Genomic DNA, 27071 nt, shown 5'->3' with positions numbered 1-27071 from the left:
TCTTCCTAGGCACTCTTTTACAAGAACTCAGTGCAGATTGGTACCTGGCAGTGATTTCACAAATGCCAGTGAAATGGCTGATAATCTGCATGTACTGGGGGCACTACTGTTTGTTCACAAATAAGAGTCACTGTGCTGAATCAGACTGTGGAGTCCCTCTAGCTCGGTGCTCTGGCTCAGCCAGCTTATCCTCCTGGTGCCCTTCCTGAAGTCAGAGAGTATAGAGCTGAGTTTGTACTTCCTAGCCTCACTGTCAGGACCATAAAATCTGTCTTCTGAGAGCAAGTCTTACAGATTTCTTCCTTCTACTGAGTACGTCTAAGATCTCGGATAACTCATCTCCTTATAGTGAATGGATGTCTGTTACAAAGCTGCAGAAGTGAGACTTCTCATTTCTCACTTCATGCAGTATAACACAAATTTATTTCTGGAGCTGTGCCTCAAAACATGTCTTTTCTGGATGTTCACCATGCAACCAACTGGAGCTCTCTCTGAACCATCCAGAAGCTTTCATACAATTCTTAAAACAGATGGAGTCTTGGTAGGGCAGTATTGCTGGTATTTGTCTGAAATACAAATTGTATTCAGTAATCTGGCACCTTCTTGCACTCATTCACTGCTAGAATGTAAAAGTGAACTGTGCATCTCAGTTCTTAGTGACATTTCAACCTTGCCTTTGGTGCTGAACACCTCTTGGTTTCCCTCTTGCCACATGTAATTCTGGTGAATTCTGGTGACCTTCTAGCATGCAATATTTAAGAAAAGGTAAACTACCTGAAAAATAGCTGATTTTAAAAAATATTTTTTAAAAAAGATCAACTACTAAGAATGAAAACTGAATGTTGAACTTTAAAAGAACCTACAAGTACGATTGCGAGAGAGAACTTCTTTTCATGTAATGGAATCATTATTTTTTATGTATGTGACAAATTCTTCCTTTTAGAGGTAAAGTATAATGTACCTTCATAATTTTTTTTTGCATTTTATCCATCCTGTTCTATTAGTTCATAGGACTGATTTTGAAAATTCTTTTTGCTTTTGTCCAAATTCTTCTGTGCATTAAGATTGTGGTGTTTTGTGGTATGCAGTCTATTAGTTTGCTTTATTTGAAATGAAATATGAATGCCTCTGGGGTTCATGAATTGTTTTTATTTAAACTGGATTTCTTCAGTTTTCTGTGAAATATCTAAAAAGCTGAATTAATTTCTTCTTTATTGAAGGAGATTTTATGAAGATGGAGCAATTGTTCTTGGTGAAGAAGCAAATATGCTTGCTGGTATGCTGTTGGGACTCAATGCAATTGATTTCAGGTACTGTATTTCTGTGCTTCATAACAAAACGCTCAGGGAAAGTACTTATAAATTAATAATTATGGAAAACATTCTTAAATTCCCATGGTAGTTTGAGAGACAAAACTTAGGTTAAAGTGAAGAAGAGGGCAAGAGAGACATCTTGAATGGCTCTTCTAGATAAGAACCAAGTTATATTTTTATGTAACTGCATGATTATAAGGTAGTTTTTTCAGGTATCAAAATCCTGAAAGGAATCAGAAGTATTATTGCAGAAGATATTTCAAAGCTATTAAATGAAGCTTATAGATGTGACATCTTTTAAAGATATTTTTTAAGTGTAAGGAAAACTGTGTGATTAAGTACTTGGTTTATCCTGGAACTCAAGAACAGCATTGTAACTGCATATGTAGAAGGTAATATTTATCAATTCTAAATTTGAAAAACATAACCTAAAAATGACCATTTAATATCAATTTGTGTTAAAAATACCTGCAGCTGAACTGCTTACATTAATTGACCTTTGAAATTTCTAGCCAGGTTTTTGTGGGCTTTCCTATTTCATTAAATCTGTGGTTTTGAGGTAACACAGGTGCAAGCACACCCTAGATAAAAAAAAAAAACCAACATGGCGTGTCTGTATATGTATATATATTACAAAATACTATCAGCAATATATAAAGATTACAGTGCCTATAAAAAGATAGAACCTGGCTGGTGCAAGACCTTGTTAATGTGCTTGGTTGGGCCAGTTTAGCCTCGGGCAGAGCCACTGGCAGAGAGTTTCATAGTTCAGCACAAGGAAAAGGAGACTGATAATGCTGTTCTTCATTCTTCTGTCAGTTCACCTTGCAGCAGCATTAATGGTTGTCATAAACCAGTACAGAAGGTAAACTGCCAGAAAATAGAATAGTAGCCTCACTGATGCATTGAGTGATTGACCATTGCCAAAAGGCCCTTCAGAGATTTACTGCTGTTTATGTACCTCTGTGCCAGGCTTGTTGGACTCTTCTGTGAGCCAGCTTAAATAGTTGAAGAGTGAAAAAACATCCCCAGAAGAGGATGGGATAGTTCTTTTGCTGTTAGTTAATTTGGTTCACAGAAACATCCTATGATAATATGAGAATATGGGAGAATAATGCTAAGATAAGGAAAGGAACAAATAAGGAATGAGCAATGTTTTCCCTTTCTGATGGTAACGAGCATTTAGTTCAGCTGGCTGTGGAACTGCAACTGGATAGGGAAAGGATGAAAAAAAGAAAAGAACCTAAAAATGCTGGTCTTGATGGCTGCTGAACCATTGTGGAGTCAGATAAGTGCCAATACCACTGTAGGGAGAGGAATGTCATGTTTGCATTTAAAAAAAAAGGAAAAAATGGTGAGGGAGAGGCTAAAAACACAGGATAGCTTATTTTTCCAGCATTTTGTCATTAGATTTGCTTAGCTACATCCTCAACATATGTTCTGGAAGAACAGAAGTGTGCTGAAGGATGATAAGAGTGCTAGCCTTGTGTAAAGCAAAATTCTAATCTTACCAGATTTTATTAGTTTAAGCTTTGCATAATATGAAATTAAACTGCTTCTGTATTAGCCCTGTACTTGGACAGACTACAGCTATACATGAATAAGCATTGCAAGATTAGGTCTGCAGTATATAAATCCTCTCATAAATAGTCATCAATTGACTGTATTTGTCTCTCAAAAGCCTCAGTGTTGCATACTAGGGTATGAGAGCTTAGTTGTATGACTCTACTTGTTTCTCTGTCCTCTGATTTCTAATATAAAGGAACGTTAATGGTATTCAGATTACTGATTGGTTCTTGAAGACCTTTACATTTTGTCAATGCAGCTTTTAAGAGTCTAAATGAACAAAATGGGAGCTTAGTACTACAGGAGTGTTTTTATTGTGCAACATGTCACAGAATGTTTCAGGTTGGGAGGGACCACAGTGGGTTTTCTGATCCAACCTCCCTGCTCAGGCAGGGTTATCCTAGAGCACATGGCACAGGACTGTGTCCACATAGTTCTTGAATATCTCCAGCAAGGGACTCCACAACCTCTGGATAATCTGTTCCAGTGCTTGGTCACCTGCACTCCAAAGAAGTTCTTCCTGATATTCAGGTGGAATTTTCTGTGCATCAGTTTCTCCCTGTTGCCTCTTGTCCTACTGCTTGGCATCACTGAGCAGATTTGAATGGCTGAGAAGCTGTACCCATTCTTTGCATGTTGTATATGAGATTTTTTCCAGTTCAATATCTCTTATAAATGTTGACAAGCTTACCTATTTGGAACTGTAAATACAAGTTTGGGCTGGAGAGGAGAGAGCTTGTGTGAGAACATAATCTGATTTTTTTTTTTCTCCTCTCACGGCAATATGGAATTAGGTAATTGTGACCTTGGAGGGGTGCTTTTTTCCTTTGTTTTTCTTTTTTTGGGGGGAGAAAAACTAACAGCCCTTTAGATATACTTCACAAATAGTGTTAAATTACTGCATTGTCAAAAATGACACTTTGCAATTCAGTTAGCAAAAGCTGTGACTTACTAGAGTCTGTTTATCAATAACAGAGGTAGGAGGAATGAGGAATATGTGCCTTATGGAAGCATGATAATTTTGTCACTTCTGTGATAATTGAAAATGGTTGAAATGCAATAATTTCTTTCAGTAAAAAAAAAGAATACTGTGTAAATGAAAGCTTTATAAAGCTACAGCCATTTAAGAACATTTTCCAAAAGTTAGGTTCATTTATGTTCCTCAGCTTTCCTGCACTTTAGCACCTGTACGTGTCTGAAAGGAGAAAGACCCTGAAATATTTTTGTGAAAATTACTTTTTATGTAGTAGAATGGTTATATAAGCACTCTGCATACCCTTTAAATTATCTTAAATGTGGAAAATTCCAAACTTGTCCATAATTCTTCTGTTTCTGCTGCTTCAGTTAGCTTTCTTGTTATTCTCTTGCCATCTCTCTGTATTATTAAGAATAAAAGTGAGTGTTTAAAAATTAGGGTTTATAGCACCAAAACATTACAAAGAATGAAGTTTCAGATTGGTAATATTCAACTGTCGCTGTCATTTAATTTTCTTTTAATAAACTTGTTGTTGTTGCTCTGTTCTATCAGTTTTTGTCTGAAGGGTGAGGGATTGGATGGAAGCTATCCAGCTGTCATAGATTATACACCATACTTGAAGTTCACCCAAAGGTACTTTTTAGCTTTACTCTGCTTTTTAAAATTCTATGTCCTTGGCAAAATTTAACTTATTATTGGACCTCTTATTTTTTAGTTCATATGCAAAATGTTATTTATCTCTTAGTACAAACCTGTGCACTCACCTACCTCACTCTTTCAGACTGTTGGAATTGTTACATGACTCATGAAATGTGAGTCATGCTAATTTTATTTCCTTTATTCAGAATAACAGTTCAGTGGGAAACAAGTGCTGCATCTCCTTTGATGATCAGACCAAGTTGTCCTTTCTCTTAGGCATTTTCTGTGTAGCCATAAAAATAAAAAGTAATTATTTTATAAATAAAAATTATATGTACCCTGATAAATGTGAGATATGACATAGGCAGTATAAGCCATTAGCACATAACAGAAAGTCGTGACCAGTGGCTATGTAAACTGACTTTTTAGCTGCATTTTTCTCCTCTGATTAGCCTTATGATTTATAATAAAAAGAATTTTCACTATCTGATAAATCAAGTAGCAATTTGACATCATCAAAATGCATGAAACTACTTGCTATGTAGGGAGATATATTCTGTGAAGTAACAGGCACAGGATCTTTGCTATAAGCATAGATATACATTCTAATTTAATTTATCTTGCTTTAACATAATGACAACCACTTTTTTGGATTTCTACTTTTTTATTTTTTATTTTTTTTTAAGAAACAAAATCTACTTTTGGATACTACTCTGTGAAGAAGAGGTTAAGTCATCATTTCCTTAGATAGCATATTGTAATGCATTTATCCTTTGTACTTAGGAAGGTAGCCCACATACAGTCGTCTAACTTGACGAAGATCACAAGCAGATTTCTGCCCATTTTCTTGATGGCTATAGAAACAAAAGCTTGAAATATAATTCATCATATCTCAACATTTCAATTTTTTTTGTTTGCAGAGCTTTTTAAGAAATGCAATGTTTCAATTTCAACCAGAATTTGTATTTTTATAAATACAGCTTTTGTCTTGTCTAATAAATATGATTCTTCAGTTCTGACAGTATCAGCAGTGATGAGGAAGAGCTGAGAACACTGGGCAGTAGTGGCAGTGAAGGCAGTACTCCAGAGAACATTGGTCCTCCTTTCATCACAGATGAAAACAGTTGGTACAACAAATGCAAAAGGGTAGAACAGAAGTACCGGCTTGCATTGGAACAGAAGGTAAAAGATTAGTTTTGTATGGGGGCTATGGAACCAAGCTTATCACCAGCCAACTGGTAACATATCCATCTAAGTAAAGGCAGGAAAATATATTATTAGAGATGATTTAGCTTCGTGTAAGTGGTCCTAAATTTTATGATCCTCAGAGTATCCAAGCATCTTTTCTCTCTGATCTGAGGGAAAAGAGGCTTGATGAGTTGGGGAAGAGAATAGCAAGAATTCAGAGATCAGATTTCACAATCTAATAGAGAAGCTTTGGCTTCTTTATCCAGTCTTGGAGTTACAGACACTGTATCTCTAATGCTATTAGGTTGTGACCTTAAAGTTCACATGAATTTTCTCTTCCTTAGAAGTCATAGATTTTATTGTACGTAGCCTGACAGCTGAAGGCTTTTATGGTGATAGTGATGTTAAAGTTTAACACTTAGTCTAAAACTAAACAAGAAGGATCAGCAAAGTAATCCATTTAGATGAAAGGCAAAACTATCTTCTCAGTGATACTGAGATAGGGTTTTAGAAAATAGGTAGTTTTACAACTAGATTGAAGCAGAATGAGAAAGGAAAACATAAAAGGATGTGTTTGTATTGGATTTTAGTTTAGGTGGCATGTTGAATGCAACTATAGAAACCAAAGCTAGGTTTTCCATCTACCACCCAACATACCTTAAGTTAAAGGTAAAGTGAAATATATGTCCAAACCTTGCAGTAATTTAGCATTTTCAAAGCAAAGTACTTGTCAGTTTTTCCTTATAGCATATTACATCTGCAGTAATTACAATGCATGTTAGCTAGTAGATAGAGGGCAGGCTGTTCACACACACCAAAGAAGTAGTGCACCAAGAACTGAAATACACCTGGTTAATTTTTTAAAAATAACTTATCTTAGTATTTTTAATATTCTATTTTCCTAGTGTAAGAATTTGATTTTTGTGAAACTCTGAATAGAGTTAACCATATGAAGGGCTGGAGCCACACAAGGCTGCTTGGAGGTGTAATTATTTCCCTGAATATGGAATAGGTAGAATCAAAATTGGTTTATTTTAATGCACTTGGAAGAACATAGCTGAAGTTTTTCTAAGTAACAGTGAAAGAGTCAGATTTACTATGAGATAATAGATATTTAATATTTATTTGTATTAATTTTTAAAATAATGCTTACAATTATTACTTTTGTATTTTGGATCTCTTAGACTTCTTGTTTTTGAAATATGACTTGAACTGTTGCATCTAGGTTGCTGGTTCAATGTTCTCAGCTATTATGGTATCACTTACCATATGGAAAGAACTTGTGTTCCTGGGGCTCTCTCTGGTACAGAGGGCATTTTCCCTTCTTTTATAAAGCAAAATATGCTGTTCAAAAGGAATCTCTCCAAATACATAAATGAAAACCTTTATCTTGAACAACCAGAAGGAAGTCCCATCCTTGCCAGACAAAAACATAGGATCAGTTTGAATGCACACTTTTCCTCGCCATGAGGAGAGTGTTGTCGGCTCTGGAGAAGAACAGAAGAGAACAAAATAGGTGGATATTTATTCTTCTTGTTACATCCAAGTGGTTAATTTCCAAGGATACTCCATCAAAGTTGTGACATACATGTGTAGAAAAAGTACTGAAACATTGTCTTGGCTTGCAATTTGTAGCTCACACCCACAGTTAGAATCACCTTTATGTCTGCATAAGCACAAAGTTTTTAAATGGCTGTAACAGCAAATGGTGATTTGGTTTATTCATGGTTCCAAGATCCAGAACCATTCCCATTCCATGAAAGTTATTTCTGGTAATATTCTCTTGATGATTTTCTTGACGATTTTTTTGAAAATTGATACCAATTTTCAAAATGGTAGCTGCTCTGACAGCTGTTGATACTCTCTTAGTTGTCCTTCTTTGGAATGCCTACTTGCAATTGCAGCAGCAAAATAACTTTTTTTTTCCTACAGTCAGAAAAGTTTCTGTTGTCTAATTTTCATTTGGGTTTTGCCTGCCAAGTTTTTATATGATTCATTTCAATTATACCTTGTCTGATCTATTAGAACTTGAACAAATGAGCATTAAGATAGACTATGTAATAGAGCTCCTTTCCCAAGTGTTTCTCTCCCTTCCCTTTCTTCATGGCAATAAGTTGCACCAACGACTGAGCTGCACTCAGTGCAGTAGGTTCCAGTTAATCAGAGACAGTTTATTCAAAAAAGGGGCTTTCTGACATTCTTCATGTTGGAAAACTGGGTGTTTGTGACAAGAAGACCAAGTTGAAAATAATGTCTTTAGTAACTGATACAGTAGGTCTGATGGATCCTTCTTTTGCTGTATTGTCATTAATTTTGCCCAAACAATGATAAATTCCTTTTGTGCCTCCCAAGTAAGTATCTGTGCTGCAGTCATCAATAGCAGGTCACAATGTGACAAGCAATTGGATTGCAGCTAAGATAAAAGTCTCTGAGCCATTTGAGTGATAGGATAGGGTTAGGTGTTACTTTAGCAAGCGAAATCCTGGCATTGCTTTATTGGATCAGCTACACTCTGCTAGTTTAGATCAAGACTCCTTGGTTATCCTACTATCCTATCTTGGGTACTTGACCAAAGCAGATGTAGAGGGAAGAATAAACACAAAGCACATGATTATTCACCACTTTTCTCGTAGTGCACTCTTGGCCAATGTATATCAGCTGAGGGGCTGCCTGTATCTAAAAGGTTTGTCTGTGTAGTAACCCATGATAGATGTCTCTTCCAAATACTTGTCAAATATCCCCTCGATGCCATGTAAAATTCACCATCCAAATAATTTTTTTTTTTGGCAAAGCATTCTGTGACTCCACCATCTGTTGTGTGAAAAACTATCTCCTATTCTGTCTTTTTAATCTGGCTCCTATGAGCTTGATTTCATGGTGCCTAGCTCTTGGTTTTTAAAAAGTTAGGAACTGTCTCTTCCTTTCTGCCTTGCCCAGGCCACTCTGGGAATTTGATGACTTTGTCTTTTCCAAGTTGTCTCTTGTCCAGATCAGTGAGTCATACTTTACACATTTGTTATTTATGTGGAAGTTGTCTCTTGCCTGTTCTGGAATTGTTTAAGCTGTTCACTTCTGAATAGTAAATTACTGAATTATTTGTGTACTGTTTATACTGGAATTTTATATGCTTTTACTGGTGGGATGTGCATCTCTATGTCATTATAGATAGAGGTATTTACTGTACATAGGATTATGTTTCTGATACTGGTGCTTCAGGTCTAAAATGTAAAATGGTTTGATTTTTTTTGTTGTTGTTGTTTTGTTTGGGGATTTTTTTATGGTTTTGAGAGGCAGGAAATTTGTGTTTTAATACATCATTTAGTACTTTTGTAGTGCTACTTAGAACTTCAAGGAATGTCTTAGGAGTCAAGATAGCAGTAATATTTGATGAGGGAGAACTAGGCATACTGAAAAGCTCTCAAGATTCCTTGGGATTTGTACTGAGAATAAAATGTCCCTGTCAAATACAAATATATCCAATGAATAGAACTGTATTTAAGTATAGGATCACAGAATAGTTGTGGTTAGATGACACCCTGGAGATTATCTTGTCCAGCTCCCCTGCTCAGGAAAAGGTAGACTAGAGCAGGTTTCTCAAGGCCTTTTTCAGTCAAGCTGTGAATATCTTGGGGATACACATTCCCCAGCATGTCTGGACAGCCCATCCCAGTGTTCATTTAATGGGCGGAAAAAGGAAAGAAAAGTTTTCCTATATTTAAATAGTTTCCTATACACTTGCATTTCAGGTTGTGCCCATTTGGCTCTTTTCTCTGGCTGTCACTGAGAAGAGTCTGATTCCATCATTCATACACTCTCCCATTAAACACTGATGCACATTGATATGTTCCTTTGTCCTTACCCTCTCCTCTTCAGCCCTGACCTGAGCAATCCCAGCTCCTTTCCTCTCATATCAGAGATGCTTCAAACCCTTAACAGTCTTTTTGGTGATGAATTACACCAGTAGCATTTTTTGCCAGCTAATGTGAACCTGTTTTCTTAACAGGAGTTGAGAACAGACATGCCCATTCTGTGTCTCTGAAAACTACCTTGTTTTTAATACCTTTTTTAAATGTGGGCACATAGAAAACAGGTGCACATTTTTCTGCCAGTTTCAAGGAATGTGCACAATTTTATGTATTTACTGTATCTAGTTTTACTTGACAATTTCTAAGAAGTTTCTAACATCTGACATGCTGGAACCTTCTTTGTCCTTTTTTTTAATTCAAATTTTTTGATTCAAAAGTTCAAAGAAACTTTAAAATAATATTGGATATTTTATTCATAGTAATTCTGGATCCCTTTCAGTAACTATAAAGATTCACGTAGATATATTCAACTCTTACCCTTATCTAACATCCTGCACCTGTTCAGTTGTAGAATTCTAATCTTTTTCTTGTGCTTGGGACAATTGTTTTGGAAGAGAAATTAGTGTTTTATGCTGGTGGCTTTCCTGTCTCATTTTTTCATCCATTTTTCTACTCCTCTGCGAGATGATAAATAAATATATGATTTTCCTGTTACCTATTAGGAAATCTCAAACTAATCTAAAGTAAATTTCCTAGTCTGTTTAAAAATAAATCATTAAAAAACCCTACAAGAAACCCAAAGTAAAATTGTATACATCACAAACCAAAAAATGTGAACATGTGTAATTGAAAGTGGTTTTGATAATGTGTTCTTTAAAGTTTTCTAATGGCTTACCTTTTCAGGGTTATCTTGAAGAATTGGTACGACTCAGAGAAAACCAGCTGTCTGAATCTGTCTCACAGAATAAACTGCTCTTACAAAGAATTGAAGATATGGATCTAGCCCACAAAATGGAGAAGGAACAGCTGGAATATATCATTGTGGAACTGCAAGACCAGTTGTAAGTTAGCATAATGGAGAAGCATTGCTAGAGCAGTATTAAAATTTTTAAGTTATATAACTACACAATATGTAGAGTTTCTGATCCTATGGAAATGAGTCAACTTCTTAAAGAAACTGATGTATTTTAGCTTTTTAAATTTTTTTTTTCTGACAAGTCTTAGATTTGGCAATGGATCCCTGGAAACTGTAGTAGTGTAAAACAGAATAATTCCGAGATTTAAATATTAATTTTTTTTTCAGATCTGAAATAGCTTACAGTAAACTTGCTTAAATTTTTTACACATTTTTATAAAATGTTCTTTATATTTTATTACTTCCAGTTTTAAAGCTACCCCTAAAAGTATTGAAAACAGCTATCTTTTGAAGACAATTTTTTAGAAGTTAGGCAAGAGAGGGTAAAAAATATTTATTTTCTTTGGCTAGATTTTAGTTTATTTGTGATGACTCTCACACAGTAGAAGTTCATCTGGTAGTCCTAAAACTATTCAAACTGGCAGAACAGTTCACTATCACCCTTTCTTCAATACAAGGCAAAATACTAAAACAGTAGAAGGATTATTTTTTATTAATAGCATATATGATTTCTAGTATGATAAATATTTGAGTATCTTATGGTCATTATACAGTTTATCTTCTAAGCCCTGTCTGGATGGGGAGGTAGTCTCCTTTTGAGAGACATTCCCACTTTGGATGGGTCTCTGAGCAGCTTGGTATAGTGGAAGGTGTCCCTGCCCATGGCAGGGTGTTGGAATGAGATGATCCTTAAGGTCCCTCCCATCCCAAGCCGTTCTGTAATTCTGTGTTTGAAGACCCAGGTAGATAGAAAATTCACTGTCTGGTGATAGGTTGCCATGAAACTGCCATAGGGTGCACCTGCAGCAGTTGAATGTTTTATTCATAATAAATATAAAACAAGTTACTTTGCCTTAAATCTGGATTAACTTGTAAATGTCTGAGCCCTGGAGTAACACAGCAGTCACCTGAGATCTTTGAAACAATCTATAGTAGAGAGAATATATGAAGACACCATTTAAAAAGGTCTTTTCTATATAGTAAAGTACTTCGAGCTTGTAAGCAAAGCTTTTTTTTTTCTTCTCCTGCTCTCTCTTATGCTAGATCATTTTATTGCCAGTGTTTGAAATGGATTTTATGAAAATGTTCAGGAATACAGAATTGGCATTTTATTTAGGCCAAATGCAGAGTTGAGTAAGAAGAAAAGATGGTTTTCCAGATTTCTTCTTTTTTCCCTCTGATTTGACTGTAAGTTTTTGAGAGATACCTGTTCTTGACTTCTCTGAACTTACTGATATGATTACTGATAAGTAAGTAATTACTTAATGATTCATGTTATACTGCTTTGTCATCCCTGGTTATTTGGGGGAGATGGAGGAAGGTGTGAACTCATTTAAAACTATTCTGATACTGGAAATTTTGAATGTTCATACCTGCTGTTAAATTTTAGCTGAGATATATGCAGTCAGACTGTTCTGAAGATCTGTCTTTCAGGTTTGATTTTGTTTGATAGCTTTATTATGTAAAGGCTCAAATTGTGGAATAACTTTTGTTGTATCTTGACAGTGTTCTTGTATATCTGTTTGTGAGACACTGCATTCAGGAATCTGCACTAGATATTTGGAGCAGTATAATTTTTCATTTTTATTGCTGTGAGTGTAGTGTGCCTGCCAGGTGAGGGAGGGGAAGAAAGATTCCTAGCAGATTTCTAATGGTCAACATCAGTAATAATTAACTTATTTTAATAATTTTTGGTATTGGTGTTGGGTTTTTTTATTCCAGACAAAGATGAACTGTCTGCCAAATGTGTTGTATCAGTAATGTGTCTGTAATGAGGCATGAGTTTTGGCCAATTGCTTTTTATGTTCCAGCCATTTTAGAATGATGTTAAAGTAATACCAAAACTCAGTGTTTTGCTCCCCTACTGTTACTAGCATTTTGAGGCATTGAATGTATGCTGTAATCTGAGTCCTTCATCAGCAGATAAGAGCAAGTTTGGGACTGTAATTCTGCCCTAGGCATACTGCATTGCTGTTTGTAAAACACTTTGAGATCTGGTTTAGGATTGTTTGCTGTGTAATTGACTCTATTATAAATAAACATTCTATACTTTCTTTTTAATGATACTTTTCTATTCTACTGGCTGCTGTTCTTAAGGTAGCAAGGTCTATGACTTCAAACTTTTGTTGAATAAGGTTTTGTTGAGGTTTCCTAAATGGTATTTCACAGGCATGCAAAGCAAAATGGTTTATGTATCTTTTCAGTGGACTTGACAGAATCCGAGTTGATATCTATTTCTGCCTTCCCCCACAAAAGAAAAAGAAATATAAGGAATAGAGATCTGACTTTGTTGACAGTTTAGGCTGTCACTGACTTGGAAACCAGTTAACCCAGGATCAACAAATCAACAAGGCCTTGAGGTTAAAAATTAGCTATCTTATAGAGAAACCTTTCTGTATTCACATTTACTAAGAGAGTTTGTTGCAAAGCATGAAATGATATTAGGATAGGAGGTCAGAAAAATTGGGGAGTAACTTTTTTTTTATAGTTGCTATGCTTCATGTTCTACAATTTTCAGGATTCTTAACTTTGTCTCACACACTTGAATATTCAAGCTACAATGAGCAACATAGTTTCCAGTTTTGTTAAAATCCGTTTTACAAATCTCATGAATACCAATATCTGGAAAATTATGAAGCTGAAAATTTATCAGTTATTCACAAAAGAATAAATTTGTGTGTCTCTCAGCTTAATTGAATTTCTTAGCAATATACCCACTCATCTGGGGATTGGACCTCTTACTTTGTTGGCAGGTGTCTGATGGCAAATCAAGTTGGAAAAGTGAATCTGCAATAGACATCCTGATTATTAGTTCAGCACATTTAAGCCATACACAGCTCGTCAGGAAGAAGGTTCAGACTGGTTATTGGGAAGCATCTCTACCCAGAGGGAGGTCAGACACTGGAACAGGCTTCCTGGTGAGGTGGTCAATGCTCCCAGTTCGTCAGTGTTCAGGAGGCATTTCAATTGTGTGAATTGTAATAATGATGAGCCACTCAGGGCCTTCATTTCTTTCTTCAAATGTCATCCCTGTGTGTTTTTTCCTAGGACTTGTTGTAGTTGAACACTACAGAACAGTGCTTTTGGCTCCGCTCTTCTCTAAGAATAGTGTTATTTTTAGTGAGGGTGAGGCAGTTCTAAAGGCCTTAAAGTACATAAAATTAACAGTTCTTAAGTGCTTGAAAATAATAGCTCACAGGAGAACAGCCAGGGAAAGCCTGGTACATCTAGATGAAGAAAATAATTTGAATTCTCTAACATTCAAATTAAAGAATTGTAATTTGATGGGAGAGGGATCCCAAATCATGAAGGAATTGCATCCTGGAATATTCAAAATGTACAGAGGCAGATATTCCTTCCTCCTCTGTTTCTGCAAAGAAATGTTGAATGTCTCTTGAAGTACAGAGACATTTGATCACACACCCCATCAGTAAAAAAATTCTACGCACCTCCACAATGCAGGTATAATTATTTATAAATTATACAAATATACTATAGTGCTAATATATTTTTTGCATTCTTAAACATGCAAAAATAGAAATTTAAGAGTGTAAGATAAAGATAAATGTTACATTTTAAAAATTTATTAGGAGTACCAAAAGGTGTTTTTTCCAGTACCCCAAAGGATTATCTTCTGCATCTCAGTTGGAGAACACTGCCTTGAAGGAATAGTTAGCTCAGTCAAAGATGTGGCTGGGCAAAATCTGGAACCATTTGCCCACAATATCCTTGCATTAAAACCCTTTAGTTCAGCTTAAACCAGCTTTTTTCCCCCCTTAGGGTGATTCTTAGTCTTTCTTTTGACTAACCTGTGTTATGACAAACTCTGCTCTTATTTCTTTAAAGTTCAGATTCTACATCTGAAATTGATATTTATATATGTTAAATATTGACGTATGGTTATGAGAGAGATGCCATCAATTTCCTGATTGGCTTGTTTCCTGCATATTGACTCACTGATGTTATAAAAATTGATCTCACTGATGTTATAAAAGTTGATTGGAACATAGAACATCTTTTTAAACAAAGTAGAAGGAAAAATGAAAGCACTGTATGCAAAGCAGAAAAGCTCCCAAAATACTTTAAAAGTTTTTTCTTCTGCTTTGATTTTTGCTGAAATGAAACCAGTGATTTTTGTAATGTTTACCACTGCAAGTTTCCTCCTAAAGAATTTCTTCAAGTTTTCAGGTTGGTGTGCGTGGTGTAAGATGGTACAGCCCCTTTGTCCCAACTGGTGTAATTTTTTTATCAATTTATCACATTTATGTGAAATTTATTTTGTAAATTCAATGACAATGCTATATTATATAACACTTTTTTTATCTCCCTCTGCTGTTTCTTCCTAGATCCCCATGTTGACATGCTGTTTTGTGAAGGAAAGAAAAGTTAGGGGGGGAAAAAAGTCTTCATGTTCTGTTACTAGTTAAGGCACAGATAGGCATCAAATTAAATTGTAGAGATGCACACATCTTACATTGAATTAAGCTTAACTGTGTAACTAAGACATTTTTTTCATGTGTTGTCAAATCTTAAAGACAGATTTAATTTGTCTGGCTATTCCTTCAGAATTAGCCTTCTCAAGGTCCAAACTGTGCTTTTACTCCATTTGTAATGTCTTAATATAGTTTAACATTTTATTATATTAATAACTTAATATTTTAATATCCAGCAATACTGCATTTTCTATCTGAATAATACAGATGTCTTTGTAAAGACAGGAAATGACAGTGTACCTACAAGCCTGAGAAGCTGGGTTTTTTTCAGGGATACTCTTTAATTGCAGTCAATGTGCTGTGTATGCCTTCACCCCTGAGGTGTGCACAGCCTGTCATGCTTCCCTCTTTTCCAGGCATTGACTGCTGGAGTACTCAGTCCACACTTTCTTCCCTATGTTAGCTCTGTATGGAGCTCAGGGTAATGCTCCTTGCCTTTCAGAAAGGTCCAACAGCTCATTTTCAGCAGCACCTGAATATAGCATGCTAGTTCTGAGCAGCATGCAGAGTAAATTTAGATGTGTTTAACTCCAGGCAAAATTAGCTTCTCTGTTTCAAACACACCATGTCTTACCAGGTGTATTATGTACTATGTACAGGAAGATACACTATATTCTCTGTAGCAAAGATGATTTTTTCAATGAATGGTCATGCCCTATTTAAAAAACTTGCGTATGAAAACAGTATCTCTGCTTGTCCTCACTTTGTCAAGATGCTATTTGTAAATTCTCTGGAGTCTGCAGCATGCTGCCACAGAACTCTGCCTGTGAGCAGGCAGGGGAGGGTCAGAGAGGAAGGCACAAAGCTGCAGAGGATGTAGGCTTAGCTGTGCTGGCAGGGGCAAAGCAGAGGAAAGCTTCTCCAAGGAAACGGAAGCAGGAGGGTCTGAGCAAAGGCTTGAAGCTTAGCTTGTGTTTGTCTCCTTGTGAGTAAAACTTTAATGTGGGTTGCCTGGCTTTGTAATCCTAGCTCAAAACTTAAATCTTCTGGAGAAATAGGAAAGCTGGATCAATTTTTTTTAGCCCTCTTGCCTTCCTTTCTGATAGTCCTCTCTTAAGACTTTTTCTTTTTCCATAGAAACTGAATTCCTCAACTGCTTAAGTACAGTAAATCCAATTTGCTGCAGCTGCTTTATTTCCTCACTGAAAGGAAGCTGAAGAATAAAATTTAATCTTTGATCCTGGCAAGTTTCTTTCCTAGGATGTGAAAACTGAGAACTCTAATCCTTTCCTTTTAAAGCTTTAATGGATCCTGCTATCAAACCCTAATTCACATTAGCCATGCTTTTATTTGTAATGCTTCCTCTCTGTCCTTTGCTTCTCCCTCAAGTTTGAGCAGCAGTTTGCAATCCTTAGTATTGCAGTCTGTTGATTTTCAAGTCTTTCTTTTTACAACTTGTCTGTGTGTGGTTTTTGTTTGTTTGTTTTAATAGCATAGTGAAATTGTTACATATTCTGAGAGATGTTAAACCTTTTGTTCAGCCAGTGTTTTGAATTTTGTTTTTGTGTAACTTTTTCTTTTCAAGTTTGCTGCAATCTTGTAATCCCATTCTATTTTACAAGGGTGTGAGTTGACAGCAAGAAGGGAAGTTCTGTTTTTAGTGAGGTGGAAACCAAAGAAGACATGGGTGTTTCCTTTTTTGCAAATATAACTAAGAAAAGTTCATCTGGGCGTAGGACATAGAGAGATTCCTGCAATTCAGAGAGGAACATAGAGGGCAAGGTACAGAACTGTGCACAATTAAACAATTTATATCAAGCCTCCAACATGGTTATTCTCTTCTTAGAATCCATGTGAGTTTATTGCACAAGTGGAAGCCAAGATTTTCTGAGTTGATAACAAGGAAAGGGCTTACTCTACAAGATGCAGTAAATAGGGGAGGAATTTATTTTTAAACCCTCATATTTTAATATCTTATTCCAAACTGTTAAAAAGTGGAGTTAAAAGGTTTACTTTAAAATAAACCTTAACATTCTAAAAAAAAGATTAAAGCTTTTGGTGTCTTCAAGGATGTTTTGGAATATTTACAGCAAAATGTTTTCAGATTCCAAAATGAAAAATACTGACATAAGGAGTCTGCCTTCTGCTCCCTTCTCCCCTGCACTCCCCTTGGTGGTTTAGAGACCCAGAGATACTGGGTTTTTTCCACCATTTTGCATACTTAATGAAATTAGTATCCCCTTCTAGGACTCTAATGTGTAATACTAAAATCTGTTTTTATAGTGGCATCTTTTCTCTCCTCTCCCATAGATTCACTTCTATGGATAAAGGCATTGCATAAAGGTACCAAGCAGGAAAACTTTTAATAAGTTACTTGGACATTAGCACCTTATGCATTCCAAATTCCAGAATATTTGTCCAATGTAAAATTAAAAAATTTGGAACAGGGAAAAAGAAGGCCTTTCAAAATAATAATAATGATGATAAGTATTGAGCCTCTGAAGGCCTCAGTACAATGGAGTTGCAAACGATGTGCATTCATAGTAGGAAAGCATACTGTGTGGATTATGAGTTTCTTCCTCTGTTAATATACCTGAACTGTGGCAGGAAAAGAATACTTGCTTTGGCATAGCAATACAGCAGACATCAGTGTCCTCCTCTTCTAATTCCATAAAGAGAACTATCTCGTATCTGGAACCTCAGGTGAACCTGAGGCTTTGTTTTCATAAAAGAGTTTTAATAACTTAATGCTGCAAATGGAGGGATTAGAAAAAAACAGGTAAAAATTATGGTAAATCAATCATGGTGCATAATCCTTGCTGGATTGCAATCACAGAGCCTAAATTTGATCTCTTTGTGCTTTATCTGTTTAGATAATAACCTTGCATTACCATTTGCTTCTGAGAGTCACAGGGTTTTGTGCTTCATTTCTTAACCTTCATACTCATCTGCTGTACATTTGCTTCTGTATTCCAGAAGATACTGATGGGAAAAGCAAGTATTTCATATTGCTTATACATAAATGAGAAAAGTTGAGCAGAATTTAATTTTTTTCTAATATATTCAATGCAAGTTACATGAAGTTCAATACCAAACCAAATGGGTTTTAAATTACAAGTAGTAAAAAAAGCCTCATTTTTTTAAGGGTGGAAGAACAGTGCCAAGTTAGAATGAGGAGGAGAGGCTAGTTCTGTATTTGCAGACATTACTTTATCGTTGATCTACTGAAGGAATAATTCTGCGATTTGTCAGACAAAAGAAATTGGTATTTAAATTATCCTAAACTTTGGATTTATTTTACTAGATTTATTGGTTTAAATAAATCAGGTCAGGAATTAAGTGTCATCCAGAAAAAAAAATATTAGCAAATATTTTTATACTTTCACAACAATATTATCAGTTTCTCTAAAATACAAATAGTTTCATCAAAAGATGAGTTACAGATCAGTGTACATACACACAATTGCAAAAATATTGTAAGTTTTTTAGATTATGGATGGTAAATTTGGGTTACAACTTGTTTTTCCAGTTTTAACTTTGTGCCTTGTGTTCCTTCAATATTTGGTAAAATAGAGTGCAGTCCAAATGAGTTCCAGAAAGGCTTTAAATAGATAAAGTGAAAAGCCTGAAGTTACAACCAAGAAAATACAATCAGTGTGCTCCCTGATTCCTGAGTAAGAAGCTTTTATGAGCTGGTGTCCTGTTCTGGAGAGCAAGTGGTTGAGATATAGACAGGTGTTTTTTCTGGTCACATTTCTGTTCTTATGCAACCACTTAACACTATAATTTTTCTTTATGTTGTTATCCAAATTATAAATCATATTACATTGGCAAAGATTTTTATTTGCCACCATTCATCCCTTCTCATGTCTCCATTTCTAGTGTTACTCTCTGATTGTGGATTTTTGTTTGGGGTTTTTTTTACCCCTTTGCTCTTGGTTCAGACTTTTGCCCTCCTTTGTTTCTATTCTGCAATTTCTAAGATTTTGAAGCTCTGCCTTACCTGTTGCATACTTTGTCAGCTGTATTCATTCACATTCAACTGACAAAGACTTATTTTACTCAAGGCTTGCTGATAATATTTTAATTTTTTGTTTGTAATTAAAACCATGGCCTTCTGAAAGAGCATATATTTGCTAGCTTTGGCAAATACTTGCCTATGTATGTAAAACATTAATATTCCAATTACCCTGTTAGATATCTCTCCTGAAACTCTTGTTGACTTAATATGATACTGGAATTTTAAAGAAAAAGTGCTCATTCAGTCAACCTAAAGTAACTTAACCTTGTAGAAATGTTTTTATGAAAGAAATTCAGCTATAAACAGGTTGTATTTACATCACTGACATAAGGGAAAAAGAATCCTTAAACGACAAACCGAATTTGAGCGGATATTTACAGAAGGCAAATTAGACAATCTGTCCAAAAAAAGCTTGTTTGCTAAGAGCCCTCCATTTCACAGCAGAGATGATCTGATAATTGAAGAACTGACTTTAAATCTACTCTTTATGTTTTCAGTAGTTTGGTTGCTAATCAAGTTCAGTACTTTTGTTTTCTGTCAAGACCTACTCTCTGGAAAAACTGGTTGTGTTGTGCCTGTTATCCTCCTCCAGAGAGTCAGGCCTGGTTATTTGTCCATGGACATGAAGAATGTCAGTCACATGCTGCAGTGCTATTTTAGTGAGCACATGCAAAGTTAACATATTATGGTATATTTTGATCCATTCTGGATGTCTGTGCTCAGAAATAAAGTCTCTGTTGCAGTTAGACTAGAATTCTGTAGTCCAGCTGCTGATTTTTGCTGACAGTATAAATTTCCTCAAGTTATTCAAAGGTTAAAAAAATCGAAGGCTGTATAAAATCGAAAACTAATTTTGTTAGGATATAGTTCAAGATCTCCCTGAAAGACAATAAAAGAGGATTTAAAAAATGCTGAAGAAGCTCAAGGGTATCTGTTCTGTGGCACAAGTAGTGCCATCAACACAAAGATCTGTTGGTTAGTCAGAATAAGAAAATGTGTTGCAGTAGGACATTCCTGCTTTTTTCACTGCAGCAACTGCCTTTAGAAAGTCTGCTGGCATCTAACTGCTCTAGCATCTAGTTTGGAGAGCAGTGTGTCAGTGTACAGGGCACAAATCTGAGAGAGATGGTATATTGCAGCAGCAAAATCTACTGGTAAGTAACTCCTTTTCATACCTGCTGATCTAATTTCTCGAAGTCCAATGACATACCAGTCCAGACAGCTCACTGCTTGCTGCAGTACTGACAGCTTAGGAGTTCCCTTTTTATTTGGACTTGCTTTTCCAGATTTTATTTATATTCATGTATGCTATCAATTTGAGTTTGCATTCCATATTTCCTATCCTAAATAAAGGTTTTTAAAGCTTGTTCTTATGCAAATGTTTTTATTTTTTTTTTAAGCTTTTATTTTCACTTTTACTTTTCACTACTCAGGTAGTTCTTGAACTGGAACACTCATCTGATGTAATTCCCTTTCTTAGGGAATTAGACTGTTTGGTTTATTTCCTGTCTTCATCTGCTGGTAGGAGGGCAAATTGCCAACTGGACTGGCATTTTCTGGATTTGGAGAAATTAAACTTGCAGGTAAGAAATTACTGATTTTTCATAGGTATAATTGGAAACAGAATGGCCTTTTTTTTAATTGAACAAAAAAGCCTATGTGAATGGAACTTTTGTAATAGGCTTCCAATGAATCTGCATTTGATCCAAGGGAAATTGGAAATCCAGTATAGCTGAAATGAGACCAGAAATTGTATGAGGTTATGCAGGAAAGGCTTTTCTACATAGCTTGGGCTAAACATTACGTGAAATTCTATTTACTTATTTATTTTTAAATTCCCAGGTGCAATATAGTTACAGTATAATAAGTGACCAGCTGTAATCACTTATATAATTTCTGTTATGCATGCAGGAACCCAACATACAGGTTGACTTTTGTCCTTCTCACTATTAAGTCAGGTCACAGTTTAAAGATTAGAAGTCTTACATGTGTTAATTCAACACAGTAATCTTTTAATCTCTCGAGAGGCAGCTAAGTTGCCAAAAGAAATGCTAGTGCAAACAGAAGTGTTGTGTGTTTATCTTAGGAATTAAATTTTAAAAATATAAACACAAAACAAAAAAAAAGCTCAGTCAAAAAAAAAATTAAAATAGCTATTTTTGATGCTTCATTTACACAGTGGACCCTAACATCATTGTGCCAGAACTGAAAGGCAGCAGAGATGGAAATGGGCAGTAATTTATCAATTTCATCTTATTTTTTTGTATGGACCTTACAAGAATATATCCTGCATGTGCTTAATACTCTCAAACTAATAAATCATTAAATAAACATCTCAAAATAATAAAAGTTGAGTAAATCTGCAAGTAAATATTCTGCAGAGTACCTGACAAACAGGGTGAGTGAACAGTCAAGGAGAAGGATGTTTATTGGAAGACTTCACTAATCTCACATTTCCTTGCTTCTTAAATACACAATTAAAGAACTGAAAGTCAAGAGCATGCAGGGATATTTCTGGGAGTTGCTGGATAAACCTGATGAATGCTCTGGCTGCTTCTGTTATTCTTGAATGAACATAAGTAAATTTACAGGCCTGAAGGGAGCATGTGTATCTGCAGACACTTATTTCCACCCTGGGAGTATGTTAGTATTGATTAGTTAATGACTCATCAGTAATCTTTTGTAGTAGGCAGGAATTCTTTAGCACGATCTTTTTACTGAACAGGTTTTTTTGTTATTGAAGAGGAGCCTAATTTTAATAGTAGTTCTTGGTATAGAGAACAAATATAAATGTAAGGCAAATATTTGATAGTTTTTAATTATGTACTTTAGTATTAAGATGTCCTAATCTCTTTTCCTGATTGTTTTGCCAAAATCATTACTTGCAGTAGTATTTTCAGTTTATGTGGAGGGGTTTTTTTTTTAGATATTAAAAAAAAAAAAAATTCCCACCACAATTCAAGTGTCATAAATGTTATCCTGGGACAGTATGACAAGACTGTATATATTATACTTATATAATTATTTTATGGAAAAAATCTACACTGTGAAGTATAGGGTATTGGGTCATTTTAAAAGAAATGCCCTAATTCCGGCTGGGGTAGAGGTAATTTTCTTTCTCGTAGCTGGTACAGTGTTATTTTTTGGATTCAGTTTGAGATTAGTGTTGGTAATAGACTGATGTTTTGGTTGTGTTGAGTGTTCTCAGCCTCTCTCTTCACTATTTCTTTATTTTATAATATTTGCAGAACTTGAAACACTATATGAAGTTATCTTATGAAAGTGTTGTTTGGGGTAAGGACTGCTAAAGGTACAGCTGTTTACGTTCTGCAGATTATAAAACATCTACTGCTACTTTTTTGCTGACATGATTGTAAAGAGATGGAAATAATTGTAGACACAGAGGATGCCAGTTAGTTGGATGAGAGAAGGGAAGCTCACAGGCAATCAAGAATTTTTTCATGCCTAGATTAGAGAATGTACCATAAATGGGTTTAACCTCCCTGCTCTCATCATAAGGTCTTAGATAATCTTCCTATACTGTACAAAACCTTCTGCACGCTGCAGTCCCACTGTGTTAGTCCAGGATACCCTGTTCAGCCATATCTCACACACTGCCTGTCTTTCATTCAAAAAACACCTTCCTGAGATTATTACTTTCAGCTGCGGTTTTTATCTTCTTTTCCAGACTGATGAAAAGAACCTAACAGCTTAGTGTATATGCTTGTTTTCACTCAGGTTTAATTGTATTTCTTTGATTTTTATCTCCTTCCTTTAGTAAATCCTATTGCCTCTCTTACTTACCCTATTTTCTTTTTGGAGTGTCCTTGCTTTTACTCCTTAATATGGCTTAATATACTGTCTTACAAACCTTATTTTGCATCATCCTTTAGTCTTCACAGCTACAAAACTGTGAAAGAACCATATTTTATTGAACTTAATTTAAAAATAGAACTGCATACTCATTGCAGTCCTGGTATGAGGAAGAGTCCTGCCTCAAACCCTGCTGCACCTCTGGTCAGAGTTGGCCAGCCTGGTTACAGTGTTTACTTGTCCTGGGGGACAAGGGCACTACTGCAGAAATTCAGTGTGCCTGAATTAGATGTCAGATTATCAGATAAAATAAGTTGTTCTCCTTTGAGAGCTGTTAACCTCTAGAAAGCGTTTCTTTTGTCTGAACAAGAGCAGGACACTAGATAGTCTTGCACAGCTTTTTTTCACATTGAGTTTTGAAATTTGTATTGCTTTTTTCATTAAAACTTGGCCATATTTGCTTCCTTTTTTAACTTTTTCCTATAGTAAATGCTTTTGTATCCACCTCTTTTCCTGTTTTTGGATATTTGGTAGCAGGATCATCTTTTCTCACGGTGATTAAGAGTGTGAGGATTCTGTATGCTGTGTTGACATGACGCTTAGGGACATGGTTCAACTCAATGATCTTGAAGGTTTTTTCCAACCTATATGGTTCTGTGTTTCTGTGCTGACTCTTCAAATAAGTTTGGTTAAACAAAAGCAGTGCCAGTTCTTTCATATCGAGAGAATTGCTGTCTGCAGGCAATGCCTTTATAATGGCTCTCTGCTGCAGTGGAATCTTATGATACTTGAAAAATACCTGCAAAAGAGCAAAGAGCTAAATAATCTACAAAGCTGATAAAATAGGTGGTTACTAATAGCATCTGGTATAAATATTTTGTCTAACATTTATTGTCTGTACTACTATTTTTTATGTATTTTATATCATTCTGGGGCTGATTTTGTAATTTAAAATCTATTTTTACATATTTTTAAAGATTCAAAATAAAAGTTTTAAGAGGCGAATATTTAGTTTTGTATTCTACTCAATGCCTGGTTTTCTTCCTGAGCATGGTGGAGTGGTTTAAGAGGTGATTAACTGAAACTATTTTTAAATGTTATGTTAAACTTTCTGGAGAAGTTTGGTGAGTCTTTGCTTCAGAATTTCTTTGTTCACACAGAAAAGGTGAAGTTTCAGGTTAGTAGGGTGTAAAGATGTGTGGAATATAGAAATATAGATCTATTCAAGATAGAAACCTATGTCAAATGCAAAACTTCCACTGTTAGCAACTTGTCTGTAGATGTGTCTGTGATAGCATATGGGGGTTGTCCAAATGGAAATTTTGCATGTGTGTTACATATGTGTATTTACATTTAGGCACTGTGGGCATAGTTGCTCATATAAATTGTGTCCTGTTATGAAACTTCTGTGAAAATATTCAAGACGTCCTTCTGAATAAGGAGGAGATGTAATGTACCTGGCAAACCTCATAAGAACTTGCTATCTTGCTGTTTCAGTTTCCTCAAATCAACAAACCTGTGTAATGCTCAATGTTCCCCAGGGGATTAGGGTTTTACATGGGGAAGTGAATACCATGCAAGATACTTGAAATTATTGAGAGCTTTGGGTTAGTAAAGTGGTTATTCCTGTAGACCTCTTAGGAGGGTGAGGGTGTGGATTGCTGGGTAGAAAAGTTGATTGTTTACTTGTAAGTTTGTTGAAACTAGTTTTTATCACGATTGTGCTTCATCCCCTTCTCTGCAATAAAACTCTGAATGGGTCTCCTCTGTGAAACTCAGCTGCTAAAAGTTTCTTACTGAGTTTACTGCTGTCTTACTTTGTTTTGTGGGAAATTTTGGCTCTTGGGCACTGTTACTTGACCTTACAGAGGTTCCTGTCTAAACAGTTCAAATAACACCAGAATAATAACTGTATTGTAAAAATAGACCTGTTGAAAATGTTATTGGAAAATTCATGTAAATGTATGGGTGCCATGAATAGTTATTTAATTTGCTGTGCAGTTTGGCATTTCGGATAGCAACATGGCATTTAGCTTTGAACTTCTGAGTACATTTGGTATGGAAATGAGTAAATTAGCTTTTTGCTTCAGGTCAGAGATAGTTATACTCCTTGTAGAGCAAAATTTTGCTGTTGTCTAGTATTTTGTAGATTGGAGGACTTACAAAATCCAATTACAAAATGCTATTGCTTTAAATGCTATTGCTTTTATTTCTAGTTATTCTACAGCAGTATAAGGGTAGATCAAAGGTTGCCTTGTGCTATTGGAAAAAGGCTGGTCTTGTCTTGAAGCCTGAAAAACTATGTACTTTCTTTATTTCAGTATATTCAGACTTTTGGCAGGTGATTTCCAATTCTGGCGTATTAGCTTGTTCCGTTCTAGAATTTTAGAGAACTGATTTTGCTTTCTTGGAAATATGAGGCAAAAATAATTGAGCATTTAAGGTATTCAGTTTACCTTTTTATATCAGTTACAGACATAGTTACTAGAAACTTTAAGGTGATAGAATAATTATGTATTATTTTTTGCCTGAAAGCATACAGTGGAATTAATATGTCTGGTTTTTAGTTCATTTTGGAAAAGTATTGAAGGGGCGATGCAAGGGTGTGCAAAAAAAACTGGTGTTGAGGGAAGCACATCACATTCCCACAGTGGGCTTGCAAAATAGCTGGCCTGTCAATTACCATTATGCTGGTAGAAAGAACCTTTTAAATGCAGTTGCTTTTCTTTATTGCTTTTGTAGAAAGATTCAAATGCCAACTTTTCTGTTTCATTTTGTTTTTGTTCCTAAATATGCCTCAATGTGTTTCTAAGTTGCTTCCCCTAGGGAAAGCAAACAGTCTAAGATGCTTTGTGAAAATTGCTGTCTGATGTTCACTTGAAGTAGAATATCTGGATGGTCACTAGTGTGCTCCCCTAGGCTCAGTTTTGGGGTCAGTCCTGTTTAATATCTTTATTGATGATCTGGACGTGGAAATTGAGATCACCCTCAGTAAATTTGCAGATGACGCTAAGTTGGGTGGGAATGTTGATCTGCTGGAGGTAGGAAGGCTCTGCAGAGAGATTTGGACAGACTTGATCAGTGGGCTGAAGACAACTGAATGAGGTTCAGGAAGGTGAAGTGCCAGGTCCTGCTCTTAGGTCATCCCCTGCAGTGCTACAGGCTGGAGGAGGAGAGGCTTGAGGGCTGTTTGGCCAAAATCACATCCTGTGGGGAACATCTGGGAAACTGAGGGTGTTTAGTCTGGTGGAGGCTCAGCAGGTTCCTCATTGCTCTCCACAGGTTCCTGAAAGGAGTTTGTAGTAAGTGCAGGTCGGTTTCTTCTGCCCTGGCTGCAGTGACAGGACCCAAAGAAATGGCTTTAAGATGAGACTTAAGAGGGGAGATTCAGATTAGAAACTACAAAATTTTTTTCACTGTTCAGGTGGTCAGGCTGAAATAGGTTGCTCAGGGAGATGGTGGAGTCACCATTCATGGAGGTGTTTAAGAGGCATCTGGATCTGGCCTGGGTGATGTGGTTAAGGGGTTACAGTGACAGTGCTGGGTGGTGGTTGGACTGGATGATCTTGAGGGTCCCTTCCAACCACGATGATTCTATGATCATCTGTGTCCTGGTTTTCCTTTATTCTAAGGAAGTGCATTTAATAGACTTTTTTTTTTTTTTTTTTTTTTTTTTTTTTTTTTTTTTTTTTTTTTTGGTATTCACAGAACTGTGCTAAAGAATAATGACTTGAGATCAAGACAAGAATTAACTACTCACCTCACCAATCAGTGGCCTTCCCCAGGAGCTCTGGATGTCAATGCTGTTGCCTTGGACACTCTACTCTACAGAAAGCACAATCAACAGTGGGATGAGTAAGTTTCATATTTATTTTGATTCCCCCTTAGAGGAACAGGGAAACTGAAAATTATGTATTTCCTTCAGCATACTTTGGAAAATATCCTATTGGAATCACTTGTTACAATGTACAAAGATCACTGGTAACTAAAATCAGTTTCTCTTGATGTCCATAAAAATTTTCTTTCTTTGGATTAATTTTTTTAAAAAGGGCAGAAAAATAAATCATTGCTTAAGGAAAAAACTGGCTTAGGAAATAAACAAAAATAGTGTTTAAGAGAAGAAAGATTAACTGCATAGGTTTTTTTTAGAAAAAATTTTAAGGAGAGTTGAAGATACCTAG

General features: G+C 35.7%; 1 protein-coding gene across 2 annotated transcripts in view; it reads left to right on the top strand.

Annotated features, from left to right (window-relative positions):
* The window catches only part of RUNDC3B (RUN domain containing 3B), a 49384-nt gene that overhangs the window by 17844 nt on the left and 4469 nt on the right, over positions 1–27071 (top strand). For both annotated transcript variants that reach the window (XM_056484483.1, XM_056484484.1), the window contains exons 5-9: positions 1221–1310; positions 4408–4488; positions 5508–5676; positions 10392–10549; positions 26599–26745. In XM_056484483.1, coding sequence (XP_056340458.1) covers positions 1221–1310; positions 4408–4488; positions 5508–5676; positions 10392–10549; positions 26599–26745 — 645 coding nt within the window. The remainder of the gene's footprint in view (positions 1–1220; positions 1311–4407; positions 4489–5507; positions 5677–10391; positions 10550–26598; positions 26746–27071) is intronic.

Source organism: Oenanthe melanoleuca, chromosome 2, assembly GCF_029582105.1.
Source record: "Oenanthe melanoleuca isolate GR-GAL-2019-014 chromosome 2, OMel1.0, whole genome shotgun sequence".
NCBI classification, from domain to species: Eukaryota; Metazoa; Chordata; class Aves; order Passeriformes; family Muscicapidae; genus Oenanthe; species Oenanthe melanoleuca.
This window is presented reverse-complemented; position numbering and strand designations above follow the sequence as displayed.